This window comes from Tauraco erythrolophus, chromosome 16, assembly GCF_009769465.1.
Source record: "Tauraco erythrolophus isolate bTauEry1 chromosome 16, bTauEry1.pri, whole genome shotgun sequence".
In the NCBI taxonomy this organism is placed as follows: domain Eukaryota; kingdom Metazoa; phylum Chordata; class Aves; order Musophagiformes; family Musophagidae; genus Tauraco; species Tauraco erythrolophus.
This window is the reverse complement of record NC_141480.1, coordinates 2,236,398-2,263,370: the sequence shown is the minus strand read 5'-3', so window position 1 is coordinate 2,263,370 and position 26,973 is coordinate 2,236,398. Positions and strand designations below refer to the sequence as shown.

The 26,973-nt window shown below is 45.4% G+C and overlaps 1 protein-coding gene across 2 annotated transcripts in view; it reads right to left on the bottom strand.

Annotated features, from left to right (window-relative positions):
* The window catches only part of FNIP1 (folliculin interacting protein 1), a 67,787-nt gene extending 40,814 nt beyond the window's left edge, over window positions 1–26,973 (bottom strand). For both annotated transcript variants that reach the window (XM_086621543.1, XM_086621544.1), the window contains exon 1: window positions 26,876–26,973. In XM_086621543.1, coding sequence (XP_086477669.1) covers window positions 26,876–26,964 — 89 coding nt within the window. In that variant the 5' untranslated portion in view covers window positions 26,965–26,973. The remainder of the gene's footprint in view (window positions 1–26,875) is intronic.

Below are 26,973 nucleotides of genomic sequence, written 5' to 3'. Positions count from 1 at the left end.
TTCTCTAGGGATGGATTTTCTAATTCCTGGAGTTTATTATTGCCGTATAGATGTTTCTCAGCAAAAGGCAACTGAATGGCTTTAAATTGGTATCACTACACTCTGCATGTTTTAACAGATGAAATAACAGACACAGAAATCCTTCGTTATCACTCCACCAATTAAAATACAAGATTTTTCCCCTGTAATTGAAAGCAAGTACAATCCTTCCTCCTTGTTTCTACTACAACATGAACAGCACTTCTTCGTAACATTAAGGGTTTAGTTTAATACTATTTTTCCTCCTGCTTGAGTCTTTACTTTTAAAACAATTTCATACTAACACAGCTGAGGTAGTATCCAATTACTTTTTAATAATTAACGCAGATATTCTAGAATTCTCAAGGAAAAGCAATTGAAGCCAATTGATCAAGATATTAAACAGGTAGGAACTGTAAAACAGTTACTAAGAAGTAAAGTTGCTCAAAGAATATGACTAATCATTGAAAAAGTAAGTTGAAACTATCACTCAATCTATTGTTTTCCTACATCGTGTTACCCATAGTTATAAAAACTGCCTGGTGATGAATCACTTCCAACTATTTTTACATGCATCTACGCAAACGATATTTATAGTTTATGCTAGCTTATCTGTTCTGCGTGTTTTTCATGTTAGCACCTTTCTAAAAGGCTGACAGGAACGGCCAGGGCAGAGCAGACGGTGGGTCCACCTCGCCCCGTGCCCTCCTCGCAGGGCTCCACAGGGAAGAAAACATCTTCCTTTACTCCTGTTAGATGAGCATCACAACAGAGGTGCAGGGATCCCCAGGGCTTATCTCCAACTCCTGCAGACGGTACTCTTCGTGTCTTATTGTTGGTACGGTGGTGCTCAGACCCAGCCAACTTCTACGCAAGCCTGGGACAGAAAGACTGTCCCTCTCTTGAAGAACTGACATTGTAAGACCGTTCCACTGGGTGCACTGGGATATTTCAGATGCAGATTAGCTCCACGTTCCACGGAGATGTACACTCACATCAAAGCACGCTCAACTTTACATACAAATCTAGTCGTATTTAGGATCCTACTTTGTTATAGGGAACGTGAACAGAAGCAGAAGGCAAATGGTCCTGACCTAGTCCAACCACCATATCATACACCTCTCACCTCTGACTGAGATGCTTTTTCCAACACGGGAATTCCTTCTCCTGCCCAAATTCCTCTCCACATTTCTATTATCTGTTACTGGATTTTTTTTTCTTTTGGCCTTGAGAAGATACAACAAAAGCTGGGTACACAGGACATGAGGAAAGTATTAGATGTATTTTAATACATTCTTATAGCAATCCAATAATTCGCTTATTATTTGACCGTTTCTGTACAAAAACGCTGTGTAGGTCTTTCTGAAAGAGCACAACTAATTTGGAAGCAACGAAAACAGCCCTGTGTGGTGTGTTCATGACGCTTCCAGCTTTGGAAGCCCATCCATTAGCAGAGCTTTTTTAAAGAGGCATGGGCAGGTTAGCTATTTTTTAATAATAACACCTGAAGTGCCAACGAACTTCACCAGGATTCCTGTGATAAGGATGATCCAGACTGCACCGCTGATTTGCAAAGTTGGCATTTTCCGTGAGAGATTCAATTTAAATGCTGGTGACAAAACATGACCGTAAGGCTGTGAGGAGGAGGAAGATTCCCGAAGCAGAGAAATCATGGGGCCTGTACTTGGAAAAAATTTTGCAAGATAATTGTCTTCACAAGAGCTGAGGTCACTGCAGGGTTGTGTGACTGTTGTGGTGAACGTCTGCTGATTCTGCAGAGAAAATCGGCGTTTGTGCCTTGACCAAGGCCACGGAGGGAGCCCGTGATGATGATTGCAAAGGAGTTCACCCAGCACCCTGGCGATGCTGCCCTCTGCCACTCTGACCTCAGCTGGGCTTTCGCAAAAGTCAAACGACTTGGACTCTGGGTTGGAGCTTGGAAGAACTGATAGGCGGGGGATCATCTCTGGGACAACCACTCATGACGGATGACTGTCTCTAGCAGTTACGTTTTTAAGGTTTATCACAAGGAAATAATGTTTCTTCTTAAAAAAAAAAAAAAAAAAGAAAAAAAGCCAAGCCACCCCCTTTTCATTTCTTGAAAGAGAGTGGCACGTCCACAGGCGCCGCAGCACCGCAGAGGTCAGCTCCATGCTGCATCTATAAACGTGTCTCGCTCATTTACCAGCTTAGCAATCCTCACCTTGAATAGCCGCTCCAAGAAACTTCTCCTGCTTATACTAAGCACATACTGTACACCAGGCACCTACTCAGTCAGCCAGATATTTCACACTCAGTGTAATAAACTTGGACCTAAACTTCAAGTAGCTTCCAAGGTCCTTGGCTCTGTCCAATTCTTTAACTGTGTATGAAGCTGACTTCAGTTTGTTTTCATTTTTTTCTCCCTTCTACCAAGTCACTTGGCTCTCAGTACGGTACCTAATGTATACTCTGAAGCTCAATACATGAGCCAGGTGCCTTTCCACAAGCAAAAAGACGTAATATATGCAGGTTAGGCGCAGTCTAGTCAACACATTAATCATAATCTGGAGTGTGATATTGAAAATAAGAAGGTTGGAAGGTTTTGTTAAACCTCCAACTCAATGCGCATCATGTTGAGTAACTTCACAATTTATGATTAGTATTAGTAATTTCACAGAGTATTTTTGGGACTACTCCACGTATGTCCTTTCAAAAAGTACCTGCTCAGCTTTCAGCTGATTTAAGCACATATATGCATGCAAACATATGCACACACAAGCTCTGTGCTCTTTTGAAATACCTGTTTTAATAAAAAACACAAACAAACAAGACACAGCTCCTTTCAGCTAAACTCACTAGCACCGAACACAATGTTTTACATTATTCAAGCAGACTGCACTTCCCTTTGCAGAATTACAACAGATAGAATCAATTCAGGGGGAAAAAAAAAAAAAAAAAGAAAAAAACAACAAATGTTTGTGCCATTTAGCATATAATTATAAGAAGAATCATAAAGAAATTAAATCTCTAAAAGCATCACATCTCTGAAAAAGAAATATTTTCATCGCAGCGAAAATATTAAGCTTTCAAATAATTAAAATAATCTCAAGAACTGTGCAGCGACCGTACCTGGGAAGCATCTTTGTCCCCCGAGCAGTTCCACTTTTCAAAATCCCTATAAACTCCTGTTGTGCCCGGCTGCCAGCTCAGGTTAATAATAGCAATGAGCCATATTCATCCAAAACCACAAGACTGTCAGGTGACATATCAAGAGGTCCGAATTTAACTCGAACAAAAGCCTCTCCATGCTGCAACGCAAAAGGCTTAATCCCAGCACCAGGATCACAAAAACCACCTTAAAGCGAGCAGTTTGCTGAAGCGCAGGGCAGACGTTTGCACCAGGCTGCGTTCGCGCTGCCCTGGGGTTTCATAACCCAAATCCTGCCCCTCCATTCCGTGGCACAGCTCGGGATTTCTGCTCCAGTGGATATCGCCCGGCTTCCCCGCTTCTTTGTCTCTTCCAGGGCATTGCTGCAGAGGAGATCAATCTCATTTCATCGGGAAGCTACGCGCTGCTTTGGCAGCCGCCGGAGCGTACATGTCAGTCCCATCTATCCTCCTCCTCCTCCTCCTCTAGCCAACGCGATCGGAGTTGAGTCTCATGACCCAAGTCCCTTGGCAACTGTGGCTGCCATCCGGCACCTCCGCGAGCCGCGGCCGTCGGGAATTCAGCCTGCTGGGACAAGAAGTGGGGGTGGCGAAGCAAAGCGGCCTCCTTCCAGCCTGCACCCCCAGCCTTTACATTCCTGGAAGCGACGGGATGCTTGTGCCGGAGCGCGGGAGAGCGGAGGCGGAGGGGTGGCATCATGTGAGCCAGCTGTCAGCGCGGGCCACCTGCAGCCGCCATCCGTCGCCGCTGAGCCCGGCGTGGCTGCTGAGCCCCGCGCACCGTTTCACCGGTAAAACCACGGCCCTGGAACGCCGAACTGGGCAGCTCTGCTCCGGGTATGGCAGCAGCACCCGCTCCCCCTCCCCAGCGCTCCTATAGGAACAAAGACAGCACTGTATGCCCTGGAAGGGCTCATTAATATTACAAGGGAAGCATCGGGAGCGTGCAAGACAACTCGATGGCAATATATAGGGGTTTTCAGGGGGGAAAAAATAATAGCAATAATCAAAAAATATAGGAAATAATGCCCATGAAGAAATCCCGACCAACCTGACAGCTGTAAACAAGGTTCCACGATTGCGCTCGTGGTATCTCGGGCCATGCTAGGAAGGCTGCCCGGTACATCACAAAAGCAAAGAGCTGGCTATTTAAAGAACTTTTTTTTCCTCTAAATTGCGGGGGAGGAGCAAGAGAGATGGGGAGGGAAGCGAAGTTGGAACCAGGCATCCAAAAAAGCAATGCACATTAAAAGCCATCAAGTCTTGTCACAGGTATATGTGGGGCTAATCACTCATGCTATTAATTTTGTATTATCTGTGGACAAAGATCAAGAAATAAATAAAGGCAGGAGACCATAGCATCACAGCTCCTACTTCAGTCTTTTCAGTGCCTCAAAACCTACCAGTTTTGCCAATATTTCAAATACAAAAACAGCAAAAATCCATTTATCATCAGGGTCTCCTGTTCCACTGCACCCCTCAACACAAAGTTTTGGGCTATTGATGATTCCCGTGTCACGGAGTGGGTAAGCTGATGCTCTCGTCCCAAGACCCAACAATCCCAACGTGCCAGGAGGATGTTTTGCCACCCAGGACGGATTCCACCAGAGAAGACTGAGCTCTCTCTTTTTCTACATATCTCCCGGATTAAGTTCAGGGAGAAATCCTTCATCTGATGACACATCAGCAGTTTTCCTGCTGGCTTATAGGAAGGTAATATTTTCACCTTTGGTGCTGGGCAAGTCTTTTGACACGAACGCAGTAAAACTAAGAGATAGATACTTATTCAGTTCCAAATCCCAAACCACTCTCTTTTGTGACCACGTATGTTTTATAGGAAATTTCTCAGTTAGAAATGAAGAGTTGAGGTCCTGACCCCAAACCAACGTACGTTATAGATCTAGCTTTTCATATGTGACTAGTGCCAAGGGATTCCATGGAATTACTCACATGAGCAAAACTGGGCGTGTGCTGTTTACAGGACCCATGCCTTAAAAACCAAATCTTGCTCTTTAAAGCCTAGAATGCCAAGCTTCAGGAGTTGCAGGCAGTAACATCTGACCTCTGCTACCTTCTTCATCTAGTCAAAGGAATGTGCACAGTCACCTTCCTCACCTGCGTGGCAAAGGCATGGCTCTCTAAAGGTTACTGATGTCAAAAGTGACCTTTTTTCTTAGACATGCAATGGTGAGAAGTTCAGTGCAATGTATTATGTAAACATTTATTTACAGGAGTAACATCTAAGGTTTCCATTTTACCTCAGGGTAACCTGATGCGCATTAAAGACAAGTGCTTTGAAAGCAGACCCAGCCTCCATCCAACTACTGACCAGGAAAAATATTGGAAGGAGTTTCTCTTCAGAGACAGACTCAAAGGGTACAGAGAGTAAATAGTGCTTTAGTCAGATCAGTGAATATTTATCGCTTGAGAAAGGACTTCAGATACTCAATGTTGGGTCAAACACACTGTCACCATTCCCACATCCAAGACAATGCTCAGGCCTCTGAGATTAAACATGCAGCATCCTCTTCTCTTGGTGTATATCCAGGCACAGCGACCATCTTATTTACTGATCTGGAACAGAGGAGGTACGTTTTCAAAAACAACATCTCATTCTAAATTTCTGAGGACAGTGAGGTGTCCTGATCACACTAGTACGTGCCTGTAGTGTTTTAAACCGGAGTCCAAGCCTGCACTCAAATCCAAACCTACTGGCTGCCAACTGCAGACACAAATCCCCATTCAGGGAAGGTTCAGGCTTTGCAGGGAAGGGGGAAGATGCACAGAACCGTACCAGCAGCTTGTAGTGCAGAGGGGCACGGCACAGCCCCTCGGCCACCTCTCCTTGCTGCTTATCTGCACTGTTTCCGGGGGGGGAGGAATAAAAATAAAACCCAAAAGAGGCCACTGGTTAGTAAAAAAGCTATAATTACAATACTGGTTGTATTCCACACAGAGTAACTTGGTTTCACCTATACTGCGAAAGCTTTATGGGGTTTGCAGCAGGCCTATGCCATCTTTCATTGGAAGGTACCTCCAGAGATGCAGTTGTGTTTTTTTTTTTCTACCCCCCTCCAATTCCAAAAAAAGTCCCTCATTTATCACCTAGGTAGTATTTGGCTTTGGCAGGGAATATGATACTCTCCATCTCTTTGAAAGGGCGTGGGCTTTTTTGTGTGCGTGTGTAAATTTGAACTGGAAAACAAAGCTGGTAATATTATCTAGCTTCAGAAAAACAATTAACAATGTCAAAAAACAAAGCGGTCAAAATCTCCCGCGTTAGCCCATCACCTTCCAGAGAGATCCTGGGAGGGCACTTCAGTATCCATCCGCATCCCACCGACTGCAGATGGGAAGGATGCGGGTGACGGTGTCCAGCCGCATGGAACAGCCAAGAGGATGAAGTACATCCCCCCCAGGGGGTTCTGTGCAGCCCCCCGATGCCAGACTGGGGCTGCAGCTTGTTCTTAAGCCAAAAAAATAATAAAAAAAAATCCTCCCAACAAAACAGCACCAAAAAAAAGTTACTTTTTTCATTTTATCCAACGGCATTTCTGAAAACATTCAGAATTACTGGAAAGGCTCATATGCACCTTTAGGGTATAAATCATCTGATTTTAAACTGAGGAGACAATAGTTTGCACCAACCACAAGCTAAAAAAGTAGTGAAATGATTCATTTTTGTCCTCCACTGCCTTAACAAGTTTTTTTAGTCTTTCTCTTGAAAGGCTTCCCTCACACACGTCGTAAACACACACAGCAGAGAGCCAGCAAACCAAGAAATGTTTATTGCTTAGTAATGCATGAAGGTAGGAGCTGGAAGCCACACTAGACAAAAAGAGAGAAAAAAAAACAATTAGGATTTTATTTGAAATCTGACTAGAAACACCTGGATACCATTTCTCTACAAAATATTTGCCTTAGAAGGATTATCACTTAGCTAGATTTTTAAACACAAAAAACAGTGCTTTCTGTGCATTTTTGTATCCCTGCAAAAAAAAAAATCCCACTGAATTCCTCACTGCTGGAGAGGAAGAACGGACAGCATTAAAGCCTAAACCCTGTGTATCCGAGGGGAGCACAGACATACCTGCACCACCAGGGACATGCACACACAAACGAGCCCAGCCCAAGGCCAGCAGAGCCAAAACGATGGGGAAGAGCACTGCAAGCAGTCCGTAGGGTTTTCAAAACCTAAACCCGGGCCCCATTTTCTTTAACAGAAAACAGATTTTAAGATACTGAAAAAAAGTGCTTTTCATATGCAACCCAAAAGAAAAAAAAAAAAAAAAAAAGAAATCAGAGAAACGAAGTTTATTTGTAAACTCTTCATCCACAGGATTCTCACCTGCAGCAAGAGGTCTCATGACTGGAGTAAACTCTCTACGGGCGGTGTAAAGGATATGAAAGATGTAAAGGATATAAAGGACGTAAAGGATATTCGTATAAATACGAATCTGCCTTGGAGCATTCCTGGAGGATGCAACATGGAACATTATCTTTCTTTTAAGAACGTGGATGCTGAGACGACAGCAGACTGACAACTGTCCCTCCTCTGTTGTAGTTTTTCAAGTCATGATAAAAGATGCTTAAAATAAAAATAAACTATCCAAGTAAAAATCTGATGGATGGTTAAGCTCCTGGAACACTCGTGTTTGTTTTGTATCACATTTCCAATCGCAATCCACTATAAATAAGACACCAAACAAACCTCCATAATACCAACTGGTACTGCAAGACAACAGAGCATTTTCCCCCTGCCAAACAGTTATTTTATTGTGCACTCTCGGGTGCGCAGAGCAGAATAATCTTGTGCTGTAGCTATTAAAAATAAAGTGTAAATAGTTCAGTATTGTGTGTGTTTAATGGAAAGTTGGGAAGGACAAAAGTTCCAGTACAAATTGCTTTTGATGCATATAAGCAGTTGTTGAAAATAAAGAATTTTTTTAAGTCACACAGAATTATCTAGTGTAGCAGAGGAATGTTGGGGAGGGAGGGGAAGTCTTCCTCCTCTCCCTTTATACGTTGAGTAGTTCTGGAGATTTCTACATAGATTCTTCAATCCTTAAATCCACACACAAAGCTAACTTCTGTTTTCCATCCCCTCTTCAAAATGTGAATGACAGTATGACACTCCGTGAGATGCAGCCATGAGAGTTTCCAGTGGACAACAAAGCCAACTCAGCCCGTGAAAACCAGCATCTACGTTACATCTGAGCTACCACTGTGGAGAATTACTAATATGATAAAAAAGTGACTGTTCCACAGTGCTAGAAGGAACAAAACCAAGTTCACAGGCTTAGATGTATCAACCACAAAGTTTATTGCTTGGGTAACTTAATGGTGAATTGCTGCTTTTTATTTCGGGGATCAGGGATATTAATAGATACAATAGAGAAAAGAACATGTTTTAGAGTCAAGGTTGACTGCAAGAACTCTGTTGCCATGAAAATGAAGACTTCTTAGAAGGATCGCTATAGCTCTACCAGCACTATCAAATCTAATATTAAAAATAAACCTTTCAATGACTTCTGATGTCTCAAGAGTATGTTGGTTGGGGCATCCTGACATTTTCATCTTTTAATAGACAAGCATTGAATTCCTTGTATTTATCTTCAGCTTAAAGAGTCTTTAAGGCTTTAATTTTCATGCTCTTCCCAGCAACTCTAAGGACTATGGCAGTTTTATTTTCTGCTTTTTACACAAGTGAAAGCTGAGATTCTCCATACCTTACTTCAGGAGATATCAAAAAAAGCTGCAAGGTGCATAAACAACCTGCTAGTGTACTCAAGCTGTGCCTGACATGCCATGTGATTTCTGCACCAACGCTGAGTAAACACATCTAAATAAGTGGGTTTTTAATCAGATATGTCAAGAAATAAATAACTTTTTAAAGGCTAAAAGACTAGAATGCAAACAGCCACAGTTTTTTATTTCCTGCTCTTTAACCCACGAGCTGGGCAGCGGTGCCAGGGTGGGCGCGCGGGGCTGGGTGATGCTGTGCCCAGGGTCCCAGGAGGCAGCGGGTCCTTGCCAGGGCAGCTGCCCAGACCCTGGGTTGTTTTTCTTGGGCTCAGCAGTCCCAAAACCCAGCGGGTTCGCAGCAGGCAGGCCAGGATGACCCCTGGTGGGTATCTTCAGCCTGGAAACATTGCACCACGAACCACGTCGGCAATAAAACCGCCCGCTCCAGACCCAGGTTCTGCTGCACAGCCCAGCATGTCCCACCTGGGAGCCCACCGCTGTGTCAGGGTGGAGGCAGCCATCTGCTTACCCTGATCAAAACATCCTGTAATACTTGTTTCATGAGTGTTATAAGGGGAAAAAAGTACTGCCTTGGTGGTGAAAGTCATCCAGCACGAGCAGGCAGCGTGGGGACTGGAGCATTCCTTGGCTGTAGGCCACCACCATGTAATTGATTAAGGTGGCTGCACTTGTGACCCAGTGATAACTGAGAGCCCAAGAAATCTCCACACAAGTATTTGCCACTCAGAGATGGAAAGCAATTGTGATGGACCCTTCAGAGTGCACTGTGAGTGGAAGAATTACAACTAGTAGTAAAAACATAAAGAACTCCCCAGACCACTCTGAACTTCCTTGCCCAACATTCACATTGTCAGTTAAATTACCAGGAGTGTCAAATGCACAAGGACTACAACTTCGAGCTTTCAAACTCAAATCATTCCAATTTCTCAAGATTTTGTCCAGTACTTCCAAGTCCTCTTTCCCTACCCCAGGTCTCACTTATCTGCACAGACAGCATTGCTTTAGCCAAGGTTTACATGATCTTTTTTCCCTTGGGGAGGCGAAAAAGAAAAAAAAAAAAAACACAAACAGCAAAGCTGCAGCTGTTCAGGGTTCCTCAGAGAAGGAGGAAGACAGATGTAAGTAGTTATTCTCCAAAGATTCACAAGGATCAGTGCCTGAGCAGCATTTTACTGTCCCTCATGTGACTGTTTAATTAGGTGTTGATTCACTCAGTCATGAGACACAAGGAAACAGCAAGCCCTAACGTCAAAGAAAAAGTAATGCCTGTTCTGCCAGTTTCTGTATTAGCAAAGCACAAAGGGGACATCCAGTTCTGAGAAGCAAAACTCATGTTTCCTTACCCATAAGCCAAACCATCAAATCGCTTCAACCTTTCCATATGAAAAAAAAAAAAAAAGGAAAAAAGACATCTCAGCGACTTCGGAGCGAGATGCTTGTGAACTCCCCGATTATTGTCCACGGTCAGAGCTGAGATCAGCTTCAGCGTTTGCAACCAGACCTCCTCGGCCGAGCTCTGCCAGCCCTGTGAGCAGGGTGTGCCCTTCCATCCCATAATCCAGGTCCGAGCTGCTTCGGGATCTCAGGCTTTCTTCTGGGGTTGGTTGCTTTGTTTGCTTTTGAAAAAAGAACACAAGCTCTTCTGCTACGGCTTTATTCCTGAACACTAACAGAATTTCTTAGCTGCCTTATTACCAAAAAGCTTGTCTGTTATGGGGTCCGGTTGCCATAGCAACAGGCTTTTAAAAATATCAAAGAAATTTTCAGCACATGGTAAACCAATTTCGCAAACTGTGTCTATTTGTAATAGGAAAAGCTGGCAGACAATTATTTATATGTACTCAGTTCAGCTGAGGTTTGACGCAGGGATAATCCCAAAATGCTGCTCTCAGTCCAAAGCCTGGTGTTGTAGAAGATTACAGGGAACTTTAACTTGCTGTGCTACCAGGTCATTTATAAAGACAGTCATGCAAAATTCCCAGATGATGACCACTTTTCCAACAAAGGCTACGTTTAAGATCAGTGTGTCACTAAAATGCATTAAACGCCGCAAGCTTTTTTCCCTGAAGAACACTGCCTTAAATCTTTGATTTGTAACATTTTAAACATTGTGTGTTTGCAGTCATACCCTCATTTGTGTAGATTTTACTCAAAAAAAAAAAAAATCAGAGTCTGGATCAGCAACTTATTTAAAACACATGCCTAATGCTAAGCACATGAGCAGTTTCACTGGGAGCAATGAAACTACTTACATACTTCAAGTAAAGCACATGGCTTAAGCAGAGTGCTGACTCAGCCTTATTCCCCCCTCAGATTTCACCAAAAACCCGGCTCAGTTACACAGGAACAACTGCAAACTGAAGACAGAGGATGATTGTACAAACAGGCATAACAAATCCATACCTATGGAATGAAATCCCAGTCCAGCTCAGTAGTACCGATACCCCACAAGCTGGGGTGGATGCTCGTGAATAGTAGATGGTACCATCTACCACGGTAGATGCTCCCCGTGAATTGACACCTCTCTGACACCACCATGTTTGTCACTCATGATCTAAGCATCCTCCAACACCTCCAAAGGTCCGACGCCATGCTCAGCCCAACTCTGCAACCTCTCTGCACACAGAGGGGCCACTTGCTTCCATTACAGCTCCGCGCCTGGAAGCCTTTAACCAACCCTCTTAGTTAACCCTCAAACCACTAAACCAGGAATTTCACTGCATTTCCAGCCTAGTGCCAGGCTCTGAAGCAGAAACAAAACAATCGGGAACACTTTCAGAGATCTGCTAAATAACATTAATGAGTATCCAGGTGGGTTGGATCTATCCTACAGCTGCCTTTCAGGAGGGAAGACTCTTCTAACTTGGCTCCAGCCCATGGACTGAACATCCCTCCCTTACTGGCTCTACAAGTTGAACAGGCCCCTACTTAATTTGCGGAAGGGATGAGATCTTGATTTGCGTAGATATTGCAAGAGTCCAAGACTACTTTGAGGATCCTAGACTGCTCAATTCTCCAAGGCAAGAGTCATGCTGCTCAATTGTTTTCCAAATTAAGCATGCAAAGGTGACCTGAAACTATTTCAGGTAGATCTATATAGAGCAGACACTAAAGGCCTTGCCTGACTTCACTTTTATGTAACTCATAAGGACATGAGGACAAATAAAAAAAAAAATCAGATGCTTGAACAAGCCACATGGCCACAAACTTCATTTAATATCTGCAAAAAAAAATGCAGACTGCTAGAAAATGGAACAGCCTGGCACCTAACCAAGGCACTACAACTGTGAAGTCCTGGATACTTTGGTTCCCCAAAGCAGAAGAGCACTCAAGCATGCGTTTAGCTGTCAGCCAGCTCGTCGTCCCTCTGATTCTGAAGGAGCTGCTCAATCTTTACATCAAGCTTAACAAAGTGCTCTACTGTGTTTGCAATAGAGTGCTTTGCTCACTGCCATGCTGATTCCCGAAATCCTGCCGATTTCAGATTTTCTGCTGTCCCCTTCGGGTTCCAAGGTCTCACTACATGCTCGCCATCTTGGGTTTCTAAGGATGGTAGGAACAGAACATAGAGTGTAGGACTGGCCATTGCCCTGAGGTGATTAATCAAAAGGAGCTTTTCAATGCAACTATCCATCTAGAGGGATTTTCCACTGCACAGCAGCTGAACTGGTCAAGTCGTACGGAAAACTCCACAAGACAAAGAGGTGCAAGCTCTGAGCATCTTTTGAAAACAGCCCCTGTGTGCCCACACAACTTTTCTTACTGTTTAAGTCTTGGTCTGTGATAAAGAAACTGGAGGTTCAGCTTGGCATGGCCTCCCTGGGTATCAGCACCGAAACTCGCTCCGAACACACACCTTCCTTATCGCGGCACCGAGCCGGAACACACGCTCCAAACCAGCTCTGCCTCACAGCTCACAGAATCAACAGAAACACTTGATAAAACCTCCATTGTTCCACTGGGAGAGGTTGTACTTAATCACGAGATATATATATATTTAGTGTATGTTCAGTAAATCCCTTCTTGCCGGTGGTAATGGATCTGACGAGAGCGCAGTTGCAGACACTCCCAGCCAACACAGCTTGCCACCCGCTGTGGCTGGGGCAACTCCTGACTGTCTCCCAGAGGGACTCTCCCAGGCTTGCAGCAGAACAAGCTATTTCCCAGCAAGCTCTGATCAGCTCAGCATCAGCTCTTGCATCTTCTGTAGTTCACGTCCCGCAGTCTAACATGAACAAAAAACCCATTTATTGTTTCCTTTCATTCCTGTGGAGTGGCAGACTCAGCTTTTCCTTCTCACTCAAAAGCATTTTCTTGCCTCATCTTTTTTCGTCCCTATTCAGCCCGTCCACACGAGCATCTGTAAGATGTGGGAACTCGAAGCAGCCCAGTGCTGCGGGTATCCTGCTATGAACCAGTAACAGCACCACATGAAGCCATTTATTCTGCTGCATCAACAGGAAAGGCAGACTCACGTGCTGGACAGCAATAGCTGTCAGTGCCACCAGGACGTTTTGGACTGGGTTGTTTTGTTGGATTTTTTATTTATTTATTTTTATTTTGAAAGGAGCTGTTGGCAAAGTAATCGCTCTCTTGGCTCTTCCTTTCCCTTTCCTCCCCCCCTTCTCACACTACTGCATGTCATTTCTAGTGACACAGCAGTAACCCCAAACAGGATGCACCCTACTGCTTGTGGCAGGAGGAGGAGGGGGTGGTATGGCACCCAGGGGACACGTTCAGAAAGGAGAGGCGGCACTGCAGGTCTCAGACGGACAAAACTAAGAAAATGGAAGGGAAAGTGAGCTGGGCTTCAACTCCTTTCTTCTGCGCGTGTGCGAGCTTACGCATAAATACTAGCTTCCAAAGCAGAGCACCAACCAACAGGGACAGTGATGATGAGGAAGATACATTCCGAGGCTCAGGGATCACCAAGCAGAAAGAATCCTGTAAAAGGTGTGCACTAAGTCACGGCAGCACCATCCAACGGCTTCCAAGCACCCTTGCACAGGTCCCACTGTATCTGTCTCAACACAGAGCAGCTCCGAACCGCCACCGCTTTATACCCAGCATTTCCAGCCCGACTTTTCCTTTTTGTGCTCAGCAGCTGCCACTGGTCATGTCACACCTTCCAAACAAAAGCCCCTGCACCCCTCTCCCCTCTGCTTTGCTGCCACTGTGCAGAAGGTGGAGCGAGACCACCCACCAGCCCCGGCCCCTTTGCTCCATTATGATCCATAAGCTGGATCCAGCTGCTCCAGCACTGCACTGATAAACGCAGGGAACACTCTTTCCATGTGGGCAAGAAAAAGTGAAATAACATAAAGATGATAGTTCTCAAAAGTCTCTCCATCTCCTCTGTTGCTCACATCTTAGCTATCTCAGCACCTACTACTCCCCTAAACCCTGACGCAAAAATCTTACAACTATTTTTCTGATCTAAGAAGCACACGAGTCTGTCCAGTGTCATACTAAAACAATTTGGGTTTTATGTATGCACATACTGAATTTACCTGGCTCCCTGCTGGGTGAAACACAAAAGACCTACACAAAGACAGCAGTCAAGCACTCCCTGAACAAGGTGGGTAGGCTTTTGCTTTAGGGTCTTCCAATTACTCTAAGTTTACACAGGTGCACGTACACTCCATGACAGCAAATGAAGGCACCTGGGTGTATTTTGAAATATACATGTATATTTATACGCACACACACATATATATATATGAAACAGAGATCTGAAAGTAGGGTCTGTCTTGCTCTTAGGATCTCTTTCCTTCCAGCATAAATATCCTTTAGCAAAGCTCAAGGCTGAGGCACCGAAAGCCTTCAAACCCCACCGAGTTACGCTGAGGATGCTCAGGACTCCATAGGCCTGGGCCGCTTTGTATTTCCCTTCATTTCCAAGTTTCTCTTCTTTTTTTTAAATTTTATATAGAAACAATCTCTTGTCAGACTCCCTGTTCCCTGTACATTTTACATTTCTCTGTTTTCTCCATCCATACAGATGAGAACAATTGCCATTAGTGAATTTTACTTTATAATTTTTTTCTCCAGCATGGGTGTGGACTAATGTCATCTCCTGAGTGTAATTCAGCTGATTTGTCCGGCTAGCTAACAGAAAAGACCAGTCTTTAAATGAATATACACCAAATCCAGGTGGAGGGGAAAAAAAATAAATTAAAAAATAATAATCAACAAACAAACAAAACCCCAAAACCCAAACAAACAAAAAACCTAACACCTGGCGTTTTACCTTCTGACCCCAATGTGAAAAAAAGTCTCACACACACACAAAACCAAGCTATCCGGCAGTTCTGGGAGCGTTCAATTGAAAAAGAAAATCTGATGACACATTTTAAAATAGATACGTTTTCAGACTAAAATAACTCATTTGAAGATAACTGCACATAAGATACTACAAAAAAAACACGAAAATTTAAAGCAAGTAAATTAAATCAGTCTTATACCAAAGCGATATTTGCTTATCTGAAAAAGAAAGTTTGATAAACATTTCTGTTTATATAAAGATATAATTCTGTTACAGTCTCGTAAGAATTTATTTTAAGTTGCTTAGATTTTTTTTTTTCTAATTCTATACTTTTTAATTACGTCTGTTTTGGAAAAAAAGAGGTCACAAGTTCATGATTAGCATCTCTTATATGACTAGAATACACATGTAGTTAAGAAACCAACATGCTCATTTTCACCACTTCTTAGCCCTCCATGCTGTCAGTACAGCAATTTCCTTTTCTACCAAGAAAGCAGAGCAATTTCCAGTAACTCACAGCAGCTGAAATATGTTTAAGTACCGAAAAAAACCCAACCACCTTTTTCTGTCTGACTATTGAAGTTGTATGTCAGAGTTTGGGCTGCCTTTAAATAGAAACGCAGTTAGCACTGTAAGCCAATTCACTGTCCTAACGTTGGAGGCATTTCTTTAACTCCGTCTTAAGGGGTAATACTGTTATTTTTCCTGTAGGAACAAGAAAATTCTGGCAGACTTTTTCCTGAAGGAGCTTCCGAGGACAGCACGCTCACCCCGTGTTCTGCAGCCTCTGTTCCCAGCACACACAACCACACACACTTTACATCTGCACCTATTTTTCATTAACACCTGAACTAGCACCGGTTTTCTACCAATTTCTGGGATCAAGTTTTCTGAAAAGGAGTGAACAACCCATTCGGCCAACTCTCCAAACGGCAAGAACGTTTTCTAGGTATGTCTTTGGGAGGGTGGAGGCAAAAAAACCTGACGTGAAATCTCATTCCTGTTTGATAGTTCATTTCCCAGCTAACTGCTCACACGTGCCTCCTTCTGACTTACTGTCCCCTTTCATAATCACCCCCAAACATGGCAAACCAAGTGCTGAGTCCACAGTCTTTGGAGGTCAAATGTTTTCTTGGGATAAGGCTGTGCAAGGAATGCACGAGGCAAGAGAAATGTGGGCATGCAGTAGATGGTGTACATTGCTAGCTAGAAAGCAGAATAATTCAGCAAACGGAGATGTTGATATTCTGGTACTCACAGGAGTTCAGACTGGCCTTTCTTGTGGTCACACTATAGCTGTTCCCTGAACAAACTATGCAGCCACATGTCTACTGTCATCTTCCAACACACCCACACCCTGGCCATCCCCACGTCTCTTCTGCCACAGCCACTGGAAAGAGCAACACAACAAGGTGCAGCCAACTCGGAGCTTCTCGAGTACTAACGGGCAGGAGGCACCCAACAGCACGTGCAGGATTTTCACTGAAGTTACAGAACCTCAGCTCACTTGGACTTCTGATCTCGCATTCTCCATCACACATGACTGAAGTCGATCGAAAGGTTCCAAAATTACTAAGAGGGGAGCGCTGGAAGGAGCGCAGCGCTGCGTGAGCCACCATTTCCGTAGGTGCGCAGGCCAAAATCAAAACAAAGCATTTAACAAAGCAACTGCTCCTACGGGCGATGCTCACACACACAAAAAAAACCAAACCACTCTCTCTCTCTCAAAGTGGAAAATGACACAGGAACTAGGGCGAAGATACTGCTCTGGCTCAAACAGGCACAACGCCAGGACCTTAAGTCAGGGCTGAACTGAGCTCAAAGTTTCTTCATTTATCAACTAAAACAGATGGCAGAGAGCTGTCATTTGGCTCCTGTTTCTTTCCAGTTATACATCACACAAACTGAAAGGGTAGAGGGTTTGTGGTACTATTAGAAGTTTTATGTTTTGTTGACATTTTGGCTGGAGCAAGGGAAAGACATTCGAAGACGCTGCTAACGAGGCAGACGCAGCTCTGGAGGAGTATCGAATACTACGAACATCCAGAGCAAGAACAGTACCTATATTAAAGGAAATACGATTGTTTCTGTGATGTATTTTACTCATTTTAGGCCAAAATCACTGCTGACAATGTTGTGAAAACATCCTGGAGAAACACAGCGGGATCAGTGGCGTGTGATGGATCGTTTCCGTGCTTCAAGATCACGGCTTTCAGCAAAGGCAGCCTCCCAGCTCCGCGCTCCTCCTACAACCCCGCGGAGAGGCGTTGGGTTGAAGTGGACAGGGGCTGTCTGCAGCTGAGCTTGTTGTTACTGACACTGGCATCGCTGCAGAGAGTCCTTCACCTGTACAAAACGGGTGTTTCTTTCAAGGCCACAGTTTCAAAGATAGATGATACACAAAAGCTGGAGGATACCCAGATTATCACCCCAAAAGCGTATCACAGAATGTCAGGGATTGGAAGGGACCTCAAGGGATCATCTAGTCCAATCCCCCTGCTGGAGCAGGACCACCTAGATCAGATCACACAAGAATGCATCCAGGTGGGTTTGGAACATCTCCAGAGAAGGAGACTCCACAACCTCTCTGGGCAGCCTGTTCCAGTGTTCTGCTACCCTTACTGGGAAGAAGTTCTTCCTCATGTTTAAGCAGAACCTCCTATGTTCCAGCTTATATCCATTTCCCCTTGTCCTATCATTGGATGCTACTGAGAAGAGCCTGGCTCCATCCTCATGACAGTCACCCTTTCCATATTTATAAACATGAATGAGGTCCCCCCTCAGTCTCCTCTTCTCCAAGCTAAAGAGACACAGCTCCCTCAGCCTTTCCTCATAAGGGAGATGCTCCACTCCCTTCATCATCTTTGTGGCCCTGCGCTGGACTCTCTCCAGCAGTTCCTTGTCCTTCCTGAATGGAGGGGCCCGGAACTGGACACAATATTCCAGACATGGCCTCACCAGGGCAGAGTAGAGGGGAAGGCAAGACTGTTTAAAATAAAGAGCTTTTACACGTAGTCAAACTGCTCGAGTCCGAAAGTTTAATCACTTGATAAGGGCTATGAAATTACTTTTTCAGAAAAAAGAGAAAACTTTGCACAAAGACATTGTACTCGTGGAGGCATGCTATATGCATGCACCGTTAATAGTCTATATGTAGTTTATGTAGTATTTTGTGCTGCAATTCACATGTTTGAACAAGTTTCTCTGTAGCGTATTGTATTCTGAATAATGGTATCTACAGAAGCTACTGGTTTCAGAAAAGAAAAAAGGTCTTACGCAAACGTGCAGAATTACCTCAATTAAAAGCTTCAGTTGAGCACCAAGCAACAGCACAACGCATTGTTGTAAAAATAAATAAATGCTTTTTGATACAAAGACTAACCGTTCACACTTCTACGGAGCAGAACGCATTTGGGCAGGTATTTTTAGAAGGAAGTGATTAATCCTGCAGAGAGGATCCTGCCCCTTTCCAATGCAATCGTTACGGTCACGTTCCTCAGGCACTGCAGAATCCCATGTCTGTTTTGTGCAAATGAGCTTTTCCAAAGCATTATTTCCCATATATGAATTCTGTTACTACTCGGTGTAAGGTGGAGTAGCTGGTGCATTATCAAGTCATTTACAGATGACTAAAATTACTTCCTGTTTTTAATGGGCATAACTTTTTTTTTCCCCTCTAGCAGATATTTTATAGATTAAGGTTCTCTAACTATACCAAAAACGCAAAATTTTTCAAGTCCTCAGAGACAAAGAGTGCTCTTGGCCGACTCTGGAAGCCCAGCACAGCCACGCTGTGGATTCGCTGGTGCAACTGAGCTCTGCATTTTTCCTAACGTTACTCACGAACATGTGATCTTGCAGACATTCTGCTCCAGATGTAGCAACAGGAGGGAACGCAGCCTCTGAGCATGAAACCACCATGCGCGTTACTTTCCACTCGTAAAACACGCTTCTAAAGTGGTCACCTCCAGTATTCAGCCAAAATTACAACACAAGTTTCAGGCTCTAAGTCACACTGGACCAGTTTACTCCAGAACAGAAGCATGAATTCATCCAAGCTGTCACCATGAGCGTACACTAACTCAGAAGCATACACACAGCAAAGGATAAACCCCTTTGACAACACGGAGACAATCCATCCACCAAGCAGAGTAGCCAATCCTCCCAAGACAGCAAGGTTTACAACACAAGACATGTAAACACACCCTCAGTCATCAGAAAGTGAATGGTGGAATTGTTTCGGGAAAGGAGAAGACCTCACAGTGGACAAACACGTACATACATCCCATGCTCTTGGCACATCTTCACGCCCCTACGACCTCACCTGGAGAAGGAGGGGAAAAAGCAATACCCTGAAGTTTGCAGAAGCACCTTCTTACAACACTTCCCAGCGTAAACCAAGTGTAAAGAATTTTTACTCTAGTACACCTACACGCACATTTCTGGATACATAGAAACCAGGGCAAGATGTCAACACACTCTTCCTCTCACAGTGGAGGTGATGGGCCAGTTCACCCTATCTCCACAGAACAAGCATGGGAGCAGGGTCTGTCAGCTCTGTCGGGTTAAACCCATGAGGACAGCAGATATCTATGCCTTCCAGAAGGAAAACTGCCACATCCCATCAGGAATTGAAGAAAAACTCCAAGTAAAATCAAAGGATTCACCTGATCAGCTGGCAAGATCCAAACCAGTACTATGGCCTGAAGGTGTAACCAGCGGTGATCCCAGCGGTAAAAAGGCACCACCTGATTCACTTGCTCCAGCCTCTCCTCAAAAAGATTTCTGAGAGAGGAAGGAGTTGAAAAGCTGGAAGGGGAACCAAGAAAGCAGCTGCTTCAAGGGCAGCTTAGCGAGGCAGGAGACCACCAGCCATCCTGAGACAGCCCGTGCCATCCCAGGCGGAGGAAGCGACGTGACAGGCTGGGAGGAAGCCGAGCACACCCCGACGGCACTGACCTTGTGACGTCCACCATGGGCAGCGTGACCTCGTGATGCCAAGTTCTCAAGTCACCGCAAGATCCCAGCCACCACGGGAGATGCCAGCAGGAAAGGCTGTCAGGGTGACCCTTAACCTCTGCGTGAGCTCACTGCGTATCTTTACCTCCCAGTAAAGAAGTGGAGAAAAAACGAGCAGACAGCTTTTGCAGTTCATGCTCCCTGTTCCACAGGCAACGGGAAGAAGCTGAAGCGAAGCCAGGCTAGGCAGGGTGCGTTCCCACCAAGGCAGCGGAAAATCCTCCAAGGCACAAAGTCAAGTAGGCACAAGCACCCCAACAGTTTTCAAATTATTTGGTCATTCTCTGCATTTGCATGCACCTAACACGATGGGGGTACTGATACAAGTTAATTCCTTTGGATCTGATGATACCAGTAAATAACAACCACCAGCTGCACCACCGAGCCTCTGGTTTGAGGCTCCTTCAGGCACTGTACAGACCCAGTTTGCAGCACTGGGTCAGGGCTAGCATGTCATTTTCAAGGACATGCTGGATCTTTTAGGAGCAACACATGCCTACCTGGAGAAGTACCTGGAGACCTACAGAGTGGTGTCAAGGAGGGCTCAGAGAGTGTGGCCCCTTCAGCAGAAATTGTCAAAACGTCCTCCATGCTCCAGAGGTGCTTACTGGGACCTATTAATTTGTATGTCTCTGCTTCCAAGACGAAAGTTGACTTAAAGCACTGGAAGGTACAAAAAAGCTCAGATGACAGGAAATGCAAAACAGAATTTGGCAAAAAGAAATACTTTAGAAAACAGCCATGTATTTCAAAATACGGGCCAAAGTCATCATAGCAATGGAGAAAACTGTGCATAAATCAAAGTGAAATATTTATTAAAACTTGCTACACTCAAGCTAATGATTGCAACCAAAAAGCCAAAAACTCAGTTCTATTACAGAAAAGACGGATTTTTTTTTTTATTAAAAAAAAAAACCTCAAGGGACATTAAAGGGCAGAAATGAGCTTAATAAAAACACGAGAACATCTTGGATGTTTAAGAATTTGAATAGTCTTTAAAAATTATCAGACGAAAGCGTTTTAAATTAATTCATCAGATAACTGGAAAAGATGAAAAGCTGGAGCTATTACCAAATGAAGGCCAGCTAAATCTCTTTTTGAAGCTAGACCCTGAGGTGGTGAAATCCCAGGATTTCTACAACTATTGGTGAAAGACTTGCAGAATGCCAGAAACGAACCAATACTAAACCACATTAATTCACTAATTGGGTCGGACTGGCTCGATGCATTGACAGCACCCTTGAGGAACAGCTTTGCAAAGCCTCGTGTGGAACCATTGTGAGAATGAACGTTGTGAGAATGTGTCACGAGGACGGACACGACGGATTTGCTACCCCGGGCTCAGCCAGGCTGCACCCAAAGCTACCTGCTGCTGATAAAAAAGCCTTTGACTGGGTGGAGTGGGATACCTCGTTTGCTGTGGAAGGTTAATTCAATGAGAATTTTGGTAGCGTTTTTGCCAGTTCAGTTGTTTAAGGTCTCTCCCAAACCTCAGACCTGATGACACTACGGTGTCCAGACACCACTGGCTCCGAACTCCTTCGGCATCTCATGAAGCCATACCTTAAAAATGGGAAGTGACATGGCAATCTGTGGTGGTCAGCCTTGCTCTGAGCACAGGAGGAACAGATACAAACCAGTCCCTGTAACAACACCACATCATTTACGTGACCGGTGCAGCCACCTTCAGAAATAACGTGAAAACTTACCATGAAGTTTTGTGTGTAAAACTTTGAAAAAAAAAATAAATGTAAAGAATCATAGAATGGTTTGGGTTGGAAGAGACCTCAAAGATCACCCAGTTCCAACTCCCCTGCCATGGGCAGGGACACCCTCCACTACACCAGGTTGCTCAAAGCCTCATCCAACCTGGCCTTGAACACTGCCAGGGATGGGGCAGCCACAGCTTCTCTGGGCAACCTGTGCCAGTGCCTCAGCACCCTCAGGAGGAAGAATTTCTTCCTTAGATCTATCTAAATCTCCCCTCTTTCAGTTTAAATCCATTGCCCCTTGTCCTATCACTACACACCCTTGTAAAAAGTCCCTCAAAAGTTGTCCCCTAAAGACAACTTTCCTGTTCCTCCTTCACCTTACTCCAGCCTCCACTTTAAAAAGTCCCCAGCTATAGATCGTTCAGATGCCTCTGAGTCTCTTTGCAGTTTATTTCAAGTTTTATTTCAGCTCTTGGTTCAAGAAGCACTTACGCCTTTGTAAGAAAGCACAGAGCATTTTCACTGTGCAAGAACGATGGCTCTGCCGAGGAACCGGCTCGTGAAGCATCTTTGTGCCATACTGCCCATTTCCAACTCCAGCTTTATTGCAATTCCCTTGATGAATTCCGCTGCCAAAAATTACGTGAAAGGAATATATCTCAGGATAGCATTTAAAGTCCCTGCCACAGAGAACAGAAAGAGTCTGGGCTGATGGGGGATACCTGCCTAGACAGATTTCAGGAAATCCTACTTTTCAGCCAGCCTTAGGCCTTTCACATCTCGGGAACCTGGCAAACTATTCTCTCAGTAAAGGAGCAGCATATATTACAGCAAGATCCCAAGAAAGGACGTTTCCAGGATGACTGAAAATGGCTTTCTCCATAAATAAGGAACGTTTGAAGTTATTTATTCCTATACCTTCCCACTGGGAAAACTGCACCCATTCTCAGAAATGCCCAGATAACCAAAGCAAACCCCTAAAGCAAGAACGTGCCCAAAGATACCCCCCACCGTTGGTACGACTCGAAACTGGAAGGGGTTCTTTCAAGCTTGAACAATCACCACACAGCTGTACCTCGGCAACAGGTGCTTTAACAAGAGCAAAACCGAGTTTGCAAACATTGGTGGAATGCCCCTCAGGGTGAGATGGTTTTTCGAGCTCCCTAGATTAAAAAAAAAAAACCAAAGAGACACTGAAACTTTTATTGAGCTGTAGTGTAAAAAGAACTCCTAATTAATAATCCCTCTGTCCCCCAGTGCAAGTGGGAAGGATGTCTAGAGATACAAGGGAACAAGTATTTGAACTTTATACATAAGACGGAAAGAAACTCTGAGCTTCCCTCCTACATCCCACCCCAAAATGGACCAGTCCCATAATTCAGTATGACAGGACCATCCCTCTCCCTCTGCAATAGATGAACAGCGCTTCGAGCCCAGTTACTACCTCGACGGAGACGCTCTCCTGCAGAAACCCTGCTGCAGCCCTTGCAGCTGTATTTGCCACGGCAGCACTGCAACCTGCCTGAGTACCAAAGACACGAAGCCTGAGACCTCTCGGTCATTTACTGAGCCCGTTTTGAAGAACAGAAAGGTGGTCAGCAGTGGTTTAGCAGCTCCTTTTTCTCCAGAGCACTGAAGCAGGCCCCTAGAAAGCCAGAAAACGAATGGTAGTGCAGTGGAATACTTTGTGTGCCCATCTAATATTTAGCATAAATGTGTGGCTTTAGTTTAAGGAAGTTTTTGTAAGATTGTTTCTATTTTACCAGGGAAATTGATCAGAAAATTCCAGAAGAGGGTTCGTTTAATTGCTATTTAAAAGTGTACATACATTTATAGACATGTACAGCACACAACTCATGTAAAAATACATCAAGCTGTTCACAACAGGAATATTTTGATTCTAAAATTCTAGAAAACAACATTACCTGAAGTCTCATATTCCTAATAACTGTAAGAGCCTCAGCCTGGGCTGACCTCTCCTGTCACCAGCAGCCACCAGTGCCAGATGCTACAATACGGCCAAGAGCTCCTATTTATAGTAAAAGTTACCCTCAGGGAAAATCCACTCACGTGAGTATTATTTGCAGCAGGCAGCGGGTACTCTACACCTTGGAACTTAAGAGTTTGTCTCGTCTCTAGAATACTTGCAGGTGTCCCTGTGCTTCTTGTAAATAGATTTTACCACTGAAATTTTGAATATTCTTGTTCATCACGCGCATGTCGAGCTGTATCGAGAGACTTCAGTCTAAGAACCAAGCCTGCCAACTGCCCTCGATTAAACTAAAGAGCTAAAATACTAATATGTAGTGGATCTCTTGTGATTTCCTAAGGCTTCTTCCTTAAAATAAACTGCTTTAAAAAAAATATGTATATAAGGCAAACTGGTACTTTACTGCTAACTTACATGTCACATCACTAGAACTGCTAACCTCTCCAGCACTCTAGTTCTGAAGGATTTTACACAGTTTGGCTAGACCCAAACTCATAAAATTTCACACACCCACAGCACAGAAAGAGATTCTGGCCAGGAAAACAAACAAACCAACAACTAAGCAAAATACATTTTCCCCAAAAAGTATTATATAATTTTTTTTTTTTTTTTTTGAAACAGTGTAAACTCAGCTTAAGTAGAATTTGTCTCCTGGTAAGTTTTCACAATAAGCCTGACAGAAATGCAAAACATCTTCAGAGTCAAAAAAGGAATGAGCATCAAAATCATCCTTAAATGTTCTGATGTCAGTGCCAGAGTAGTTGGGCTTTTCTAAGTACATATTATCACAAAATATATTAAGAGAATGTATCTATTTTTTAAGGTTATTCTACACAGTCTCCTCAGTAAGAGGACCAAGCTTTCAAAGTGAAGACAGTCAGAAATAACAGGGCTCAGGATATTCAGACAGTGTTCTGTTATTTAGAATATAAACAGATAATAACATATCAATCCATAAACATAACCCCGCCCCACCGAAATTGGTGAGGCTGTTGCCTTCAGGTTTACTGGAACCAGGAACAGCCTGAAAATCCAGAGTGCTTGTTCCCAGTCTCTGAAGACCCAGCTGTAATAAATAACAGCCTTTATTTTGTGTATTATCCAAAAGTTTCACCAGTAACTGGTAAGACCATACATCGTGAACATTAACTAAAGACTTATCCCCATTTGGAAAATGAAAGCAGCCATTAGGCAACATGCCTAGAGGGCATCTCTATTATTCTTCAAAAAATAGTATTTGGTTCTCCTAAGCAAGAGCTGGGTCTCCCACCCCCCAGAGCCTTACCCAGAAGAGCCACGAGCCTGCTCCTGGATTTTATAGCCCTGAGTCCACAAAAAAAAAAAACCCAACTGCGAATTCACTAGTTACCGGTCGACGGTTCACATCACAAAGTGAAACAGCACTACAAAAACGGGGGAGAGGACAAGTGACACATCTTTTTTAAACTCTGCTTCCAGTTTGGCACAGAACGATGCAAGTGAAGAGGGAGGAAGAGACCTTGCAGAGTACTCACTCTTGGTCCTTTCAACGCGGGCATGATCCCCATGGGTCTGCGCTGCAGCACAGCAGAGGGGTGTGCGAGCAGCTGGGATCAGTGTCTTTAAAAGATGTGTGCCACCAGTTAAAGCCCTGGACTTCAGTGGCCAGGAGCGTGTCCAGACTCTGTAAGGACTCAAAAACACCCACCAATGTTCTGTGGAAACTGACACGCTCAAATTGCTGCACATCTACTATTAACCACCTAAATTGTATCACTGCAGTTAAAAGGAATATTCCTCCACATAAAATTAAGCCCATCAGCACCCAAGAGATCTCCCTTCCGAGAGCAACCCAAGGGCTGATCATTTGTAGGCAATAAATTTCACGGCGGTGGGTGGGAGGAGAGCGTTACCACCGTTAGAAGCGTTTTGAGAAGCGTAACTCTTACTAACGAAGCGTGTTGTGTTTGCATCCCAGTCACAAACTCAGCGCTTTAAAGCGATTTTGCAGGTTACCCCTTCGCCACGCCAGCCAGGACGGGACCGCATCGGCTGCAAGCGTTACCCGCTGATGGAACAGCGCTGATTCCACAGCCGTGAAAACTCCCTGCTTCCAACTCCCCGGCTCACGTCCAGGCCCTGGTGCAGAAGCGCCGAGCGAAGCTTCTCCCCGCACCAGGTCCCCACGCAGGACCGTGAACCGGAGCTGTCGCCAGAACCCCACACCGAGGGGGTCGGAGCCCCCCCGCCCCGGGGGAGGCAGAGGCAGCGCTCCCGGGGCCGGGCCGCCTTTTCGGCCTCCCCGTGCGGCGCTTGGCACCTCTCGACGGCTCCGCGTTCGCTGCGGTCAGAGCATGACAAATTTCACGAGAAACCCTGCGCCTCTCGTGGGCAGCGGCCAGAACTTCACGTTTTCTCTCCCGTTCCTCCACGTTGTTCCCTGGGGATCGCCGGTGCCCTGCTCGCCCCGAGCGGAACGGAGCCTTTCCCCCCTCCCCGGCCCGCAGCATCCCCGGAGGGAGCCGCGGGGGCCCGCGGCCCCACACCCGCCCCGCCGGGGGCCGCCGCTGATCGCGACGGAGCGAAACCGACAGGAAGGCGGCGACGGACCGGCCCCGGGCTGAGCCCCGCTCCGCGGCCGGCAGCCCGGGGTGCGGGGGCCGCCCTGAGGGGAGGCAGCCCGGGGTGGGGCGGGGGAACCCAGCCCAGAGAAGCGGCAGCCGAGAGGAGGCAGCGCGGCGGCCCCGACGTGGCGGCCCCGGGGGGCTCCCGCTTGAGGGGCCCGGGCCGAGGGCTGCCGCGGCGGGGCGGGGGACAGACACCGGGCCGGCGTCAGGCGCCAGGCTGAGGCGGGCGCCGGAGCCGCGCCGAGCGGCCCCGCTGCAGCACGGGCGGCGGCCGAGGGGGAACGGGGGCGGCGGGGAACTCGGCGCAGAAGTTGGGGTCAGGGGAGGAGGGCGGCCCCGTCCCGCTCACCTGAAGACACAGTCGTCCCTGGCGTCCCGAGTCGGGGAGATGAGCCCGTGCTTCTTGTTGAAGAGCTTCTGGAAGAGGGTGGGCGGCATCTTGGGGCG